Source organism: Fonsecaea multimorphosa, assembly GCF_000836435.1.
Source record: "Fonsecaea multimorphosa CBS 102226 unplaced genomic scaffold supercont1.8, whole genome shotgun sequence".
In the NCBI taxonomy this organism is placed as follows: Eukaryota; Fungi; Ascomycota; class Eurotiomycetes; order Chaetothyriales; family Herpotrichiellaceae; genus Fonsecaea; species Fonsecaea multimorphosa.
The window spans coordinates 993,202-1,006,444 of NW_015971642.1; the positions used below are offsets into that span (position 1 = coordinate 993,202).

Consider the following 13,243-nt stretch of genomic DNA (forward strand, 5'->3'; position numbering starts at 1 on the left):
TGCACGCTTACTCCTTGGAACGGTTATAATCCTTTTCACACTCGCGTCGGCCTTACGAAGTCCATCGTCCCAAACAAACTTCCAGTCCCAGGCGTTGACTGTCCGACTTCGGGAGGCATATATTTGCCACATGCCCGATAGAAACAAGACCATAGCCATTGTCAACGGTACTGGTCGTCAGGCTGCGTCGGTCATTCGTGCAGTCGCAGCTGTCGGCTATGCTGTCCGGGCGCAGGTTCATTCGATAGAAGGCCTGGTGGCTGAGGAGCTCGCCGATTTACCAAATGTCAGCTTGTTCGAGGGACCCTTGCTAAACAACCAAGTCCTCATCGACACAATATTCGACACGGCTCAGATTGCCTTTATAAACACCAATCCTCTGGGCGGAGATGAGATAAAAATCGGTAAGGCACTGGCCAATGCGGCGAAAAAGCGCAACATACAGCATTTCATTTACAGCAGCATGCCCGATCATTCCATTCACAATCCACGCTGGCCAGCACTTCCACTTTGGGCCTGCAAGTTCACAGTTGAAAACTACGTTCGGCAGCTTGGCCTCCCCTCCACCTTTGTTTATGCCGGGATCTACAACAACAATTTTACCAGCCTACCATATCCATTGTTCTGCATGGATTTCAAGGACGATGGAACTCTTGAATGGCGAGCACCTTTTCATCCAGATACGAAATTACCTTGGTTAGATGCGGAGCACGATGTTGGGCCAGCTGTTTTGCAAATTTTCAAGGATGGACCTGGTAAATGGCATGGGCACAGGTACGTGACGACTCTCATTTTCCAGCCACCCATCTAGCCTGGGTAACATGGCTTGTTCGCGCCGCCCCGAATAGTCCAGATCGTGTAGATGGTTTTCTCCCGGAAATTATCTCCGGCGTTACATGGCCTGGCTGATCATAACCATTTTGGTTGGAAGAGGCCAAGCTGATGAGCAAAATGAGGAAACAATAATCTGGGCCTGACAGTTGAATTCTTAGGATCGCCCTTGCATTCGAAATGCTCACCCCGATACAAGTTTGTCAGGCGTTTGAAAAGGCGCTAGAACGACCCTGCAAATATGTCTTCAGCAAACGGATCGAGGTGAAGGTACCCATCCCAAATGGATATAGAGAGCAACTTGCCGGTATCGAAATACTCTTTGGGGAATACAATGCGCCGTATTTTCCTGGACCAGACTTTGAGTGCGACACAAGACGCAAAGGTAGCAATGAAACGATCACAGGAAGAAGCAGCAGCGAAGCATCTCGCAAAACCAAACCTGGCAAACTGACGGACGAAGCTCGATCCCTTTGGCCGCCGTATAGATCCATCTACGAGTATGCAAAGGAGGCCTTTGTCGTTGAGGAAGAGGCAAATGGGAAAACCTGGATGATCGATAAAAGCGTCAGCACTTGAGACACCGGAATTTGTCGCTCAGTTCGAACGATTCTTATGACTTTGACGACCTGTGGAAATAGTTTTCTGTGATTAAGAACAGGCATAGCATGGGATGCATATTTTTCAGGTTATGGTGATAAAAGTCCAGGACAGTGTTGCATTGGATGCGAAACAGGAGGAGACGGAGGCTCAGGTCGTTTCGATAAACCTCTCAAGCCTTTTTGGGGGCCATTATAATCATTTTCAAAAGCAGATTTAGGAGCAGAAATATGAGAATGCTTGTCACAAAGACAAGGGCTTCAAGGAAACTTAAGGGACATTCTTGTCCTTCCATCTTCTCCCAGCATAGAGCACATGTTTAGAAGCAGATCGCCCAGAACAGCCACAACCACATTTCATATCGCAGGATCGATTAGGTCTCTTATCCTTGCCTTCTGCTTTTCCTATTGAGCAAGGTGCAAGGTTATCACTACTGTGTTCGTTCATGTGCCCTAAAGTATTACTCTGTGCATGGGCTTGATGCCGATCACTGTCAAGGTCCAGAAATAACAGCAATTCTAACACGGGCACCCAGAGAGGAAGCTGGTTGCATAGACGCCGTTGTATAAACAAGTCCACTGAGGACCCTCGGCTGCTACCCATTCGTTTGAGAATCATGCTCTCTAGCCGTGTCCTCCCGCCGGCATCAACCTCACCAAGTGCTTGTGGAATCCTTGGTTTCCACGTGGTGAGCAAGGACCGGTCCAAGGACTAGGACAAATTCATCCTCAGTGGAGAGAATCTGCTGCAGGGGAATAAGCAGCCGGCATGGTCCTTAGGTACAAGGGTTAGGAAAGAATTAGACAGGATACACACACTGACTAAGGCACTTAGCCTTCCTTTTCCCAAACGGTTGAACCCAACCATGATGCAAGGTCCGTTGAGTGAGTCTCCATGCCTCTTGTCCGTCCTTCTCAGCAACCCAGCTTTTTCTTCTTCGGCTGTTCTTTCGACTTTCTAGATTGATAGATTAGTTTACGGAGTGGTCCGTTGCGCTTACCGCGTTTGATAGACTTTTCATTTCCTGCCCCTCCGCTTGCCGTCTCCAGCCTGAAGTTGCGCGGGCGCCCTTTACCACTAGTGACTATATCTGATAGCGAAGAGTCATCCTGAGCCAGAAAGTGGGATATCTTAGTGGCCGTCACGCATATCTCCTTTAGTTCTCCCGATCACTCATAGAAGACGGTGCTTCACTGGATCGTCCGACGTTGAGATATTACGAGGTAGATTTTTTCGCTTCGCTTGCTCTGGCACAATATGTCGGACAAAGACGCCGCCACGCCACGACTGTTTCTAATCCGTCACGGTAAGACAATCTGTCTCCCCTTTTCCTTTCTTTGAGATGGAGCCTCCACCCAGTCGCGCAAATGTACTGTCGCCCTTTTCTCAAGAAAAATATCCTGGGCCACTCCTCTTCCTCAGCTGCTGTCATTTCCAAGCTTACGCATGCTGCCTCTATAGGCGAAACCGAATGGTCTCGTAATGGTCGATTCACGGGTATTACTGACCTTCCCCTTCTCCCCGAAGGTGAAGAGAAAGTCCGCCAAACGGCCTCCGTGGTATTCGGTCCCGGACGCTTAATAGACCCCAGCAAAATCGCCTACATCGCCTGCAGCCCGAGACAACGTGCGTTACGGACCCTTGGACTCCTCATGGACCAGATCCAAGAACCAAGCGCACACGCTTCGCTTGCAGAGAAGATCCACAAAACCGAAGACATCGCAGAATGGGGCTACGGCGACTACGAAGGCCTCCTGGTGCACCAGATCCAAGAACTCCGCAAATCTCGAGGCTTGGACAAGGACCGGTCCTGGGACATCTGGCGGGACGGCTGCGAGGGACCTGGAGGCGACACGCCGGCCCAAGTCACGGAGCGACTCGACCGGCTGATCTCGCAGATAACGTCGATCCACAGGCAAGGATTGCAGGATGGGGATCGGAAATGCGATGCGGTGGTGGTCGCGCACGGCCACATCCTACGAGCTTTTGTGAAAAGGTGGCTGGGCCTGGAGATGGCCACAAAGGTGGAAATGATGCTGGAGCCTGGGGGCGTCTGCGGGTTGAGTTATGCTCACGGAGATGTCGAATGCCGGGCGGTGCTTGTGGGCATGAGTTTCCCGGGCTCTGCATGAGCCGAATTCTGCCTCTTGCAGGTCATTGCCTATCTATGCTGTGGTTTCTTTTGCCCCTTCCGCCTTTGGGTTACCTTGCTTGCTAACCTTGTGGAGGCAACAATACTGCTTCCCAGAGCGGTAGCAGGATCACTCCCTCGTCAGGCCAAGGGAGCTTAGATTCTCCTCTGATGTTACGGGATCCCTCGTTTGTGATAGACTCTTCCCACGATTAGAAATAGACGAAATAGACGAAATAGACTCTCCTGCCACCTCGGCCGTTACTATGAGATCTGGGCAGAAACACCCCTCTACCTCCACTCGCTCGCAACATATTATTTTATGCAACATCGCAGGAGTTTTATGGCTCGCGTATAGGTGGCGTATAGAAGGAGCCTTGACGTCATCCGCGATAAGAGGATTTGGATTATTGTATCAGATCAAAACATATCAGAAGAGCTTATCGCAGCTTGTCTAGAAGGGACCCAGAGCTTCTCGCAGTTCGCCTATTTCACGCGTCCCTCCACCGCAAGAACAGCGTGAACAGGGTTCTTCCCTCCCGAGGTCCCTCATACTGCAGGCGTGGCGTACTCGTATCAATCGACAGCCACCATTCGCTTATCCGTCCAGCTCTTTCTTGCCGAACCCTAATCTCAACCTCCCTTCATCTAATCATCGTTGAAGAGAGGGACTTCCTCACTCAGCCTCGTTAATCAGTCAGTAAGTACCTCGAACAGAAACAACTCCTACCAGAGGAAGCTGTCGCATCCGGCGTATTGTGTTCCGGATTTGCCATTCCATCCTTATCACGTACAGAGCGGGAGACACTACGCTTAGAAGGCACCCAGCAGAACTTCTAATCCAAGGTTAGCCTGTTGCATAGATAACGGCGTGGGATTCAGAAAACAGCCGGTCAACAATCCTGCCCCGAGCTAACTTGGATCTGCAGTGCGACCAGGGCTCCTTTGACCCGGTCACAGCATTCCCATCTAACCTGCGAGGTGCGTCTTGCAGAGATAACAAAAACATTCCCGATCCCCCAGAAAACCCGTGCTACCCAGCACTACCATGGCCAATTGCTTGTGCGGGTTGTGCTTTGTTGCCACCACCCCAAGCTTTCTGAAAAGCAAGGTACCGACTGGGGGATGGAGCTATCCACCTTGAAGCTGCTGCTGCGTACCTATCGTCGTCATTGTTTGTCTCCAATCCGCTCGCCTCCGGTCGATGGGATTCGATCATGCGTCGAATGCTGTCGCTTTCCAGGTCTGCTAGGGTCACCGAAGAGAGCAGTTACTACCGATGGGGCAGGGAGAGCTTGGAGCTCCAAGCTCCAAGCGTGGGCTGCTCAAAAAGTAGGTACCGTCCCCCTCTGTCCTGCGGTGGGTTTCTGCATTCACTTTTTCTCCTTGCTCGCGTGCTCAAGCACAGAAAAAGCTGTCCTGTATCTTTTGTGCAAGGAAGTCGTGGGCAGACGAGCTTCTCTCCTCAGAATTTCAAGTCACAGCATGCGTTCCATTGGTTTCCTCAAGCTGCTTGCTGCAGTAGCAGCAGCAGCAGCAGTCTTGATCCCCACATCCGCAGCAACACCCGTCGAAGTTCGCAGCGCCGATGTCGTCAAACGAGCCACTACCCCAATCTCTCCCAAAGTCGTCATCATCAGCATGTTTGCCCCCGAAGCCTCGGTGTGGTACGGGATCAAGGAATTCGACCTTCTCGCCCATAACATCACCGTGTCGGGCCTCTCCCCCTTGTTCCCAGAGGTCCACTGCACGGCCAAGGGCGACGTCTGCCAGGTTGTGACGGGCGAATCCGAGATCAACGCGGCCTCGACCATCAGCGCGTTTGTGCACTCTCCCAAATTCAACCTGACAAAGTCGTACTTTATGGTCGCGGGGATCGCGGGCGTCAACCCGAAAGTGGCGACGCTGGCGAGCGTGACGTTTGCCAAATACGCCGTCCAGGTGGCGCTACAGTACGAGTTTGACATACGAGATTTGCCCGGCAACTTTACGACCGGGTATATTCCGTTTGGGGCTTACGCGCCGAGTGATTATCCCGAAACGTAAGTTTTGGTTTTTTATTCCCCCTGTTGAGCGTAGCAGAAAGAGTATATATGAACATTCAATGAAAAAACGCTCCCTGGAAAACCACTGTGACCATTCATGAGAGATTCTGTGGGAGGAAAAAAAGGGAGAAAGAGTCTGTGTGTATATATATGTGTGTAAGACCCATCGACTAATATCTATATGACCCGATATAGGATCTACGGCACCGAAGTCTTCGAAGTCAACGAAGCCCTGCGCGACGTGGCCATCAGCTTTGCCTCAGGAGCCAAGTTGAACGACAGCACCGCCTCGCAGTCCTACCGGGCCAAATACGCGTCCGAAAGCATCTACGCCGCCGCGGCCAAGGGCCCCTCCGTCGTGGGATGCGACGTCGCGACCTCCGACGTCTACTACAGTGGCACGCACTTGTCGGAAGCATTCGAAAACACCACCCGCATATGGACAAACGGGAGCGGGGTATACTGCACGACGGCGCAGGAAGACAACGCGTCATTGGAAGCCATAATGCGCGCCGCCCTGTCCAACCTGACGGACTTTTCGCGGGTCATCGTCATGCGCACGGCCAGCGACTTCGATCGCCCTCCCCCGGGCGTCTCGCAGATCCAGAACCTCCTGTACATCAACCAAGGCGGGTTTCCGCCCGCGATCCAAAACATCTACGTCGCCGGCGTGAGAGTCGTCGAGGGCATTCTGGACGGCTGGAACAGCACCTTTGCAAAGGGCATCAAGCCCACGAATTATATCGGGGACATGTTTGCGAGTCTGGGCGGCACGCCGGACTTTGGTTTGCCGGCGGACTTTATTACAAAGAGGTCCCTCAAGGGGGATGAGTTTCAGGGCAATCTGAGGATGAGGAGGGCGGCCGAGAGCGCGAGGCGTCGACTTGCTGCTGCAAGGTCGGGGGGGATGATGCCTTGATCATATAATGGGACTGCGTGCCGCTGCGCATGGCCTGCATATAGGAGAGACACAGCTTTGTCCAGCTGTCAGAAAAAAAACAGAATATATAGCACATACGACGCCATCAACGGCAACTATTATTACGCTGTCATGAGGCCACTCCAAGTATATCCACTCGTAGCTTCAACACCAAAATTCTTGACAAAGGATTCTGTGATTAAGAAAACCTTCCTCCTTTGGTCTATGCAAACCATCTATCGGATTTCCATTTCCATTCCAATCCAAACATGGCCAACCGATAGCTGTGCAATATCATGGCTATGCCATCCACAGAACCTTCATCGCGCACCCTTTCTGTCTTGTTTGGTCACTTCTTACCCTTCCCCTTCCCCCCTCCTTTTGCCTTGCCCCCCGTCTCCTTCTCATCTCCATGTCCATGCTCCTTCGCAAACCCCCCCTTCACCAGACTCTCCCTCGCGACCTGATTGATCAGCCGAAACCTGTCCGGGCCGAGTTTGACCCCGCCATACCACCTCGTCACCACCACCATGCAGTTCCACACGTCCATGAGCTGCATTAAATGCAGCAATCGGCCTCCAGCGGCAGTCTCGCCGTCATCGTCCGAGTCTTGGACCGTGATCACCGCACCGGTGGCCGCATTGGGTGATTGAATGCGCCAGGCACTGATGTTGTGTGTGGCACTGGCGACCTTCTTGTTAGACGCTAGCAAATGCGACAGCGAGGCCTGCGCTTCGTTCAGGGAGTGCACGGGACAGGCTCGGGCGACGAAAGTGGATCGGCTGACGGTCAGGGGATCGGAGAGCGTCCATTTTGGAGGAGGGGTATCTGAGGAGGAGGCTATGGTGGCGTTAGAGGGGACATTGTCCATCGTGGAGGAGGGTTCGTAGTCATGCGCAAATGGGAGGGCGTGGCCACCGTGGTGCGTGTGCGAGGATAAGGCAGACCTATTCGGGTTCGTAGTGCTTTGCTCGAGACCAGCTTGAGTCGTCGCAGCTTCACCGTGTTCGCCCTCATGTTGCTGCCTCTGGGAGAGCAGTAGTGGACCGGCTTCCTCGGCCAAATCGAACAGACACACCTGCCCCTCAGTCCACACCCTTGCGAGCACGTCGCGCAGGATGTGGACGGCGACCTCGCCCTCCCCTCTCCGCCCACTATCCCCCGTCGACTGTGTTTTTAATATCTCTGGAGGGGCATCAGGATATTCCGCAGGAAAGGAGATGAGCAAGGAGATTTCAGAGCCTGGGATGCGGAGGACCCCGATGGTAGAAGACCCGGTGGGTGCAGGTGATTGGAGGACAACAGTATCCGAGCCGTAAATGGAGTTCAAGGCTTCGACCTCGTCGGCAAGAGCGACATTAGTGGTCGCGATGCCATTGTCGGTGTGACTGCCATCTCCCGAAGGCATGAGTTGGAGGAAAGAAGGGACAGGAACATGGACGAGCAGCGATGGAGGAGGATCTCCGGAAATCGATTCGGAAAAGTTGCCTGTCCGCCTCTAATACTAAAGCGTCGGAGAGACAGTGGCGCCAGATCGAAGCCTTATTCAGCCTCGTCTGGCTGCCAGAAGCCATGGGACGCGCAGTCATCGTAAAGCAGTCCAAACGAATGAGCAATGCTCGTGTCCGCTGGCCTAAGAGACCCATTTGCAGAACTCAAGCCCGTTCTCCGCACTCACTCTTTCAAGCAACAAGATTGATCTCCTTATTGACATCGCCAGTGCTATCCTTTCCCCGTCCCATCTTTGACTTCTGCCGCCTTTCCTTGAATTCCGCTCTTAAGGCGCCGGTGGGGTAGTTTATGGGAGACTCTCCACCCTTAAAGATCAAAATGTCATAGACACTTGCACCCACAAACGCCCCAGTGATCGTAGCGATCCAAGGGCCCCAGATCCACCAGCAATCACGTTCGGTGAACACATGGCCGCCGGAACCGGCCATCCAGGTTATCAGACGTGGCCCAAAGTCCCGCGCAGGGTTGAGAACTGGACCTGTGTTGTATGAGAAGGCGATTGAGATGGTCATGGCCAGTAAGGCAATGATGAACGCATGCATGCCCGCTCCCGGTGGTGCGTTGTCGTCGTCCCCTAATGCAAGGACCGAGCCGGCTAGGATTGCGCTGGCAACGAGCTCGCTGAAAAAGGCTGCGACATTGCTCAATCCAGCACGGGGTAGTGTGTAGAATGCAGGGCCAATACGAGCAACATTTGAAGCCGTGTAGTCGTTGATGGCTTCACTGTAGAGGCCAAACACGAGTGCGGCCGCGGTGAAGCAGCCAAGAAGTTGGGCGGCAACAAATTGCCAGCAGTCCCTCCATGGAAAGCCTCGAAAGACGGCCAGGACGATCGAGATAGTGGGATTCAAATGAGCACCGGAGACGCCGCCTGCAATGTATATTCCCATCATCACGCCGAAACCCCATGCCATGTACGCCATAAGGAGACTTGCATAGTCGTTGCCTGCCGTCATGTGAACAATAGATCCTGAGAGACCGAGCGTCATGAAGACCATGGTGCCGAGAAATTCTGCGAACGGCTTCCGCAATCTATGCCGCATGCGCCCCCAGGCATTGTAGAATTGTGGTCGATCAGGGTCAACCAGTTGCGAGGATCGTTCTCGCAACGTGTCTGTTGAGGGATGATATTCTTCCCAGTCAATGTTCGGTGGATACTGCCGCAAGCCACTTTCGTACTCGGCCGTATCTGCCAGTTGTTGCAGTCGTCGCCGTGCTGATTCGATGGCGGACTCACTCCTTACCGCCCGTTCCAGTTCGTGTCCAACCACCAGATCGTGTGTCCGATCTGTGGAAGATTCGTGAGCCGTCGAGCCGCTCGGAGACGTGTAGGGGTGGGTATCGGTTTCTTGATTTTCTTTTCTCCTTCTCTGCTCCTCTGTGGAAGATGAGCGGGCCTTGTCGTGTGCACTGATATTCTCAGCAACCAGCTCGCGCTCTTTCCGCTTTGTTTCTGCGCTGAGAATACCAGGCTGTTGAACTGTATTGTGCGGGACGATTGGATCGCTAAGATATGACGAGACATTGGCAGTGGTTGCTCGGCGAAGGAGATCTTGGGCGTGGGTAGATGTTCGTGTATCAGCGCTTCTCCGGGCCGGATGGTCATGCTCCGGCTCTCTATGTCTGAGGGGACTGGCGTCCATCCGGTGCGCAGGTTGTATCTCGGCTGACGATTGTTGATGCGCCGGTTCACGAGCATGCCGCCGGGTTCTCGTAGGCTCATCCATAGAGTCTCCCGCTGTCCTCGTGGTTGCAGACCGCATACCCCGGCGCATGACCCGGGGCAAAGGTGCAGCCAACCCCCATATCGGCTCGTTGGATGGCTGTCCATACTCGGGGCGGGATTCCTGATATTCTTGACTGACAAAGCTCCGCTGCTCTCTGGAAGGCTGACTAACTCTGGGACCTGCGAGAGAGAAAGGAGCAGATTCGCGGGTAGGTGCAGTTCTTATCCTTCTCGCATCACTTGTAAATGGGTGGGTGCTGCCTCGGAGTGAGGGGAGATCTCGCGACATAGATAGTGTTGGATGATGTTGAAGGATACATGGACAAAAGAGGAGTCACGAGCACCAAAGCTATAGACTACTAAGAGAGGTGAAGATGAAGGTTAATCCAGAAGAGACCAAATAAGAAATATCGACTCACGGTCAATGTCAGAGATCAGCGGCGAGGGACACACGTGGAGCAGTTGGTCAGGAACGGACAGGATGAAGCACCCACCTTCCTTCCAATGACGCTGGCGATGGGGGGGGACCAAGTTCAAACGACGGTGAAAAAGACGCAGTAACGATCATCAAGGCATCGATCATCGACCAGCGCCGCGCCTCTGGGTAAGCGAAAGTGTGGAGAGACACTGAGACTTTTCCCTTGTCGGTCGGTAGAGGCGAAGGAGTGATGGAGAGAAGCCAGTGGAGAAGCGAGGAACGTCATTGCAAACGAGGATCAGGGATCGGCGGCGAACCATAGCCGTCCAACGAGACAACGCCATGGATCGATTGAGGGGTTGGTGTTATGGCACAGTGAATGAATATATTGAATACGGAGTCAGAAACAGAGTAGCCAGGTCAGAGGGATGGAATTATGAAAGTGAAAGAGAGCAGAGTGATGGAGTTATGATGGTCAAGGGGAGAGCACACCGGAAAAAGGGAAATGACTTGGATAAAGTGCGCCCATCATATCCATCGAGCATGTCCCTCCTACACCCCTCGACACCCAGCAGCCTCCAGTTCCCTCAGACACACATATACACTGATGACACACCTGCATGCAGACACCTCCCACTTGGAGCACCGTGCCATATATTAGATTATATATATCTGCAATATCCCGAGGTTGTCTCCGCCATCGGGAAATCAGGTGCAAGGCATCCCAGAATTTCCCGATCATCAACCCCTCGCTGACGTTTTCCGATGGCGCTGAAGGTCTTGAACACTACCTAGGTCTGTCTCTTCTCACTCCTTCCAGTGTCATTGGCCACCAATGCTATACCAAGGCCGTCGTGAGGCGGACTTCAACGAGAAGCGTATTCGCATAGTCATCGTCAATGGAAAGCCTGACTTTTGCGTGGAAGAGCGGGGGTGATGGCAGACAGCAGAGGACCGATGGCTGTACATATGTAAGTGATGGCTTCGACGGAGACTGAGGGAAGGTCGGTAGGTGGTTTTGATTCCTTTCAATTGCTCTCAATCTTGCCTCGAGATCCCCAGCGTGCATACCGGAGTATACCAGCAATGACTGGCAAGTACCACATCAAGAACGGTACTGTCCTCTCCATGGACCCGTCTTTGGGCAACATCCAGAACTGCGATGTTCTCATCGACAACCATATCATCACCCACGTCGGCCCCAACCTCACTCCGACAGCCTCAGAGCAATACACCGTCATTGACGCCACCAACGCCATAGTCTCCCCAGGCTTCATCGACACCCACCGACACACCTGGCAGACCCAATTGCGCACAATCTGCTGTGACCACGTTCTAGGTGACTACTTCCTCCATATCCGCAACGTCTATGGCTCCTGCTACACCGACCGAGATGCCTACCTGGGAAACTACTGCGGCGCTCTGGAAAGCATCGACAATGGAATCACCTTTCTAATTGATCACTCGCACATCATGAACTCTCCAGACCATGCCAATGCTGCCGTACAAGGACTGAGGGACGCGAAGATCCGCGCGGTGTTCTGTTATGGATTATATGTCAATCCCACCTGGCCGGGTTCGTGCATGGACCCTGATCGAGAGGTGAAAACGCCGGAATGGAGATTTGAAGACGCGAAGCGCGTGAGGGAGACGTTGTTGAAGTCGAATGGCCCGACCGACTTGGTTCGGTTTGGGTTCGCGCCGGCGGAAATCGAACTGGCCATCGAAGATGCCGTCAAGGAAGTCGAATATGGTCGATCTCTGGGCTCGGCGATCATCACCGGCCACGTATCGATGGGCAAATACGATCGCGGACTGCACTTGGTCCGGCACTTTGAAGAGCGCAGCCTCCTTGCTCCGGACCTGTTGTTCAGCCATTGTGCCAGTCTACACGACGACGAGCTCGAGGCCGTGAGTAAGCGGGGTGTTTCCCTCTCCAGCACGCCGGACACAGAACTGCAAATGGGCATGGGCCACCCCATCGCCTTCAAGGCAAAAGGCCACGGATGTACCGCCAGCATTGGCATCGACGTGGTCTCGAACAACCCGGCCGACATGTTCCAACAGATGCGCTTGCTGCTCCAAGCGCAACGACACCTCGAACATTACGCCGCAGAAGGCCCACCGTGGAGCATCTCTAAAAAGTGCGCTGAGGTTCTGGAGATGGCCACCATGGGCGGCGCAAAGGCCGTTGGCTTGGGAGAAGTCATTGGGGGCATCACGCTGGGCAAGCGCGCGGATCTGATCATCACGCGATGCGACTCGACCAGGATGACACCCGTCCACGACCCCGTGGCCGCGCTCGTCCTGTACGCCAACGCATCGGATATCGACACGGTATTCATCGACGGCGAAATGGTCAAACATGAGGGAAAACTGGTCGGCGTCGACTGGCCCGCGGTCCGCACTGAGCTGAGGCAGTCGGCCGAAAACATTATGGAGAGATCCAAGAAGGCCCCCTTTGAACAGATCAAGGAAGAAGTCATTAAGACTATGACGGCCTTTGCTGGCGCTGCTTAAGGACCTCGACCTCTAGGTAAGGAAGGGATGCGTTGCCATAAGATTACCTAGGTAGGTACTTAAGTACGCTCACAGTCGGTGCAGAGAAGGAGAAATTTGGCAAGGGACATGTATCTATGCAGTTCCGAGTCCAATAGGGATTGATCATGATTGTAAGGCCTTGTATTGACGGGTTTTGCTTAAATCAATAATCTAGGACGGCCGGTCATTTTTTTGTGGTTTAGGAGCTTGACCCGACCACATTGGTTTCACCTGAATATTCTATCTCCAGAAAAGAATATGGGTAATTGATTGCATCATCCAAGTACCATGTCTTTAATGTCGTGGCAACAACGTGAGACAACGATCTGAGACACGCCCTGGGCCCACACGGCCATCGTCATTTTCAGATGTTCCCACAGCCTGCCAACTCCTTCACCTTGTGGTTCTGCACTGCCATCCACCAAACCCTTGTGTGTCAGGATGCACAGTCGCCGCCGCCTATCTTACCTCACCAAATCCAACCCAGACTAAAGAAGATAGCTAGCCAGCGGTGTTACAC

General features: G+C 53.3%; 6 protein-coding genes across 6 annotated transcripts; 4 read left to right on the forward strand and 2 right to left on the reverse strand.

Annotated features, from left to right (window-relative positions):
- Window positions 1-130: 130 nt before the first annotated feature.
- Window positions 131-1,410, forward strand: Z520_05073 (uncharacterized protein; the record flags this gene model as incomplete). The annotated part of the gene is made up of 2 exons (XM_016775577.1): window positions 131-774; window positions 993-1,410. 2 exons carry the CDS (start codon window positions 131-133, stop codon window positions 1,408-1,410), a joined length of 1,062 nt encoding a protein of 353 aa, XP_016633620.1.
- Window positions 1,411-2,798: 1,388 nt separating this feature from the next.
- Window positions 2,799-3,563, forward strand: Z520_05074 (uncharacterized protein; the record flags this gene model as incomplete). Its single annotated transcript, XM_016775578.1, has 1 exon — window positions 2,799-3,563. One exon carries the CDS (start codon window positions 2,799-2,801, stop codon window positions 3,561-3,563), a length of 765 nt encoding a protein of 254 aa, XP_016633621.1.
- Window positions 3,564-5,047: 1,484 nt separating this feature from the next.
- On the forward strand, window positions 5,048-6,526 carry Z520_05075 (uncharacterized protein; the record flags this gene model as incomplete). The annotated part of the gene is made up of 2 exons (XM_016775579.1): window positions 5,048-5,604; window positions 5,803-6,526. The coding sequence occupies 2 exons, from the start codon at window positions 5,048-5,050 to the stop codon at window positions 6,524-6,526; spliced, it is 1,281 nt and encodes a 426-aa protein (XP_016633622.1).
- A 349-nt stretch (window positions 6,527-6,875) lies between these two features.
- Window positions 6,876-7,934, reverse strand: Z520_05076 (uncharacterized protein; the record flags this gene model as incomplete). The annotated part of the gene is made up of 1 exon (XM_016775580.1): window positions 6,876-7,934. One exon carries the CDS (start codon window positions 7,932-7,934, stop codon window positions 6,876-6,878), a length of 1,059 nt encoding a protein of 352 aa, XP_016633623.1.
- Window positions 7,935-8,208: 274 nt separating this feature from the next.
- On the reverse strand, window positions 8,209-10,053 carry Z520_05077 (uncharacterized protein; the record flags this gene model as incomplete). Its single annotated transcript, XM_016775581.1, has 1 exon — window positions 8,209-10,053. One exon carries the CDS (start codon window positions 10,051-10,053, stop codon window positions 8,209-8,211), a length of 1,845 nt encoding a protein of 614 aa, XP_016633624.1.
- Window positions 10,054-11,268: 1,215 nt separating this feature from the next.
- Window positions 11,269-12,702, forward strand: Z520_05078 (uncharacterized protein; the record flags this gene model as incomplete). The annotated part of the gene is made up of 1 exon (XM_016775582.1): window positions 11,269-12,702. The coding sequence occupies one exon, from the start codon at window positions 11,269-11,271 to the stop codon at window positions 12,700-12,702; it is 1,434 nt and encodes a 477-aa protein (XP_016633625.1).
- Between the last annotated feature and the right edge of the window lie 541 nt (window positions 12,703-13,243).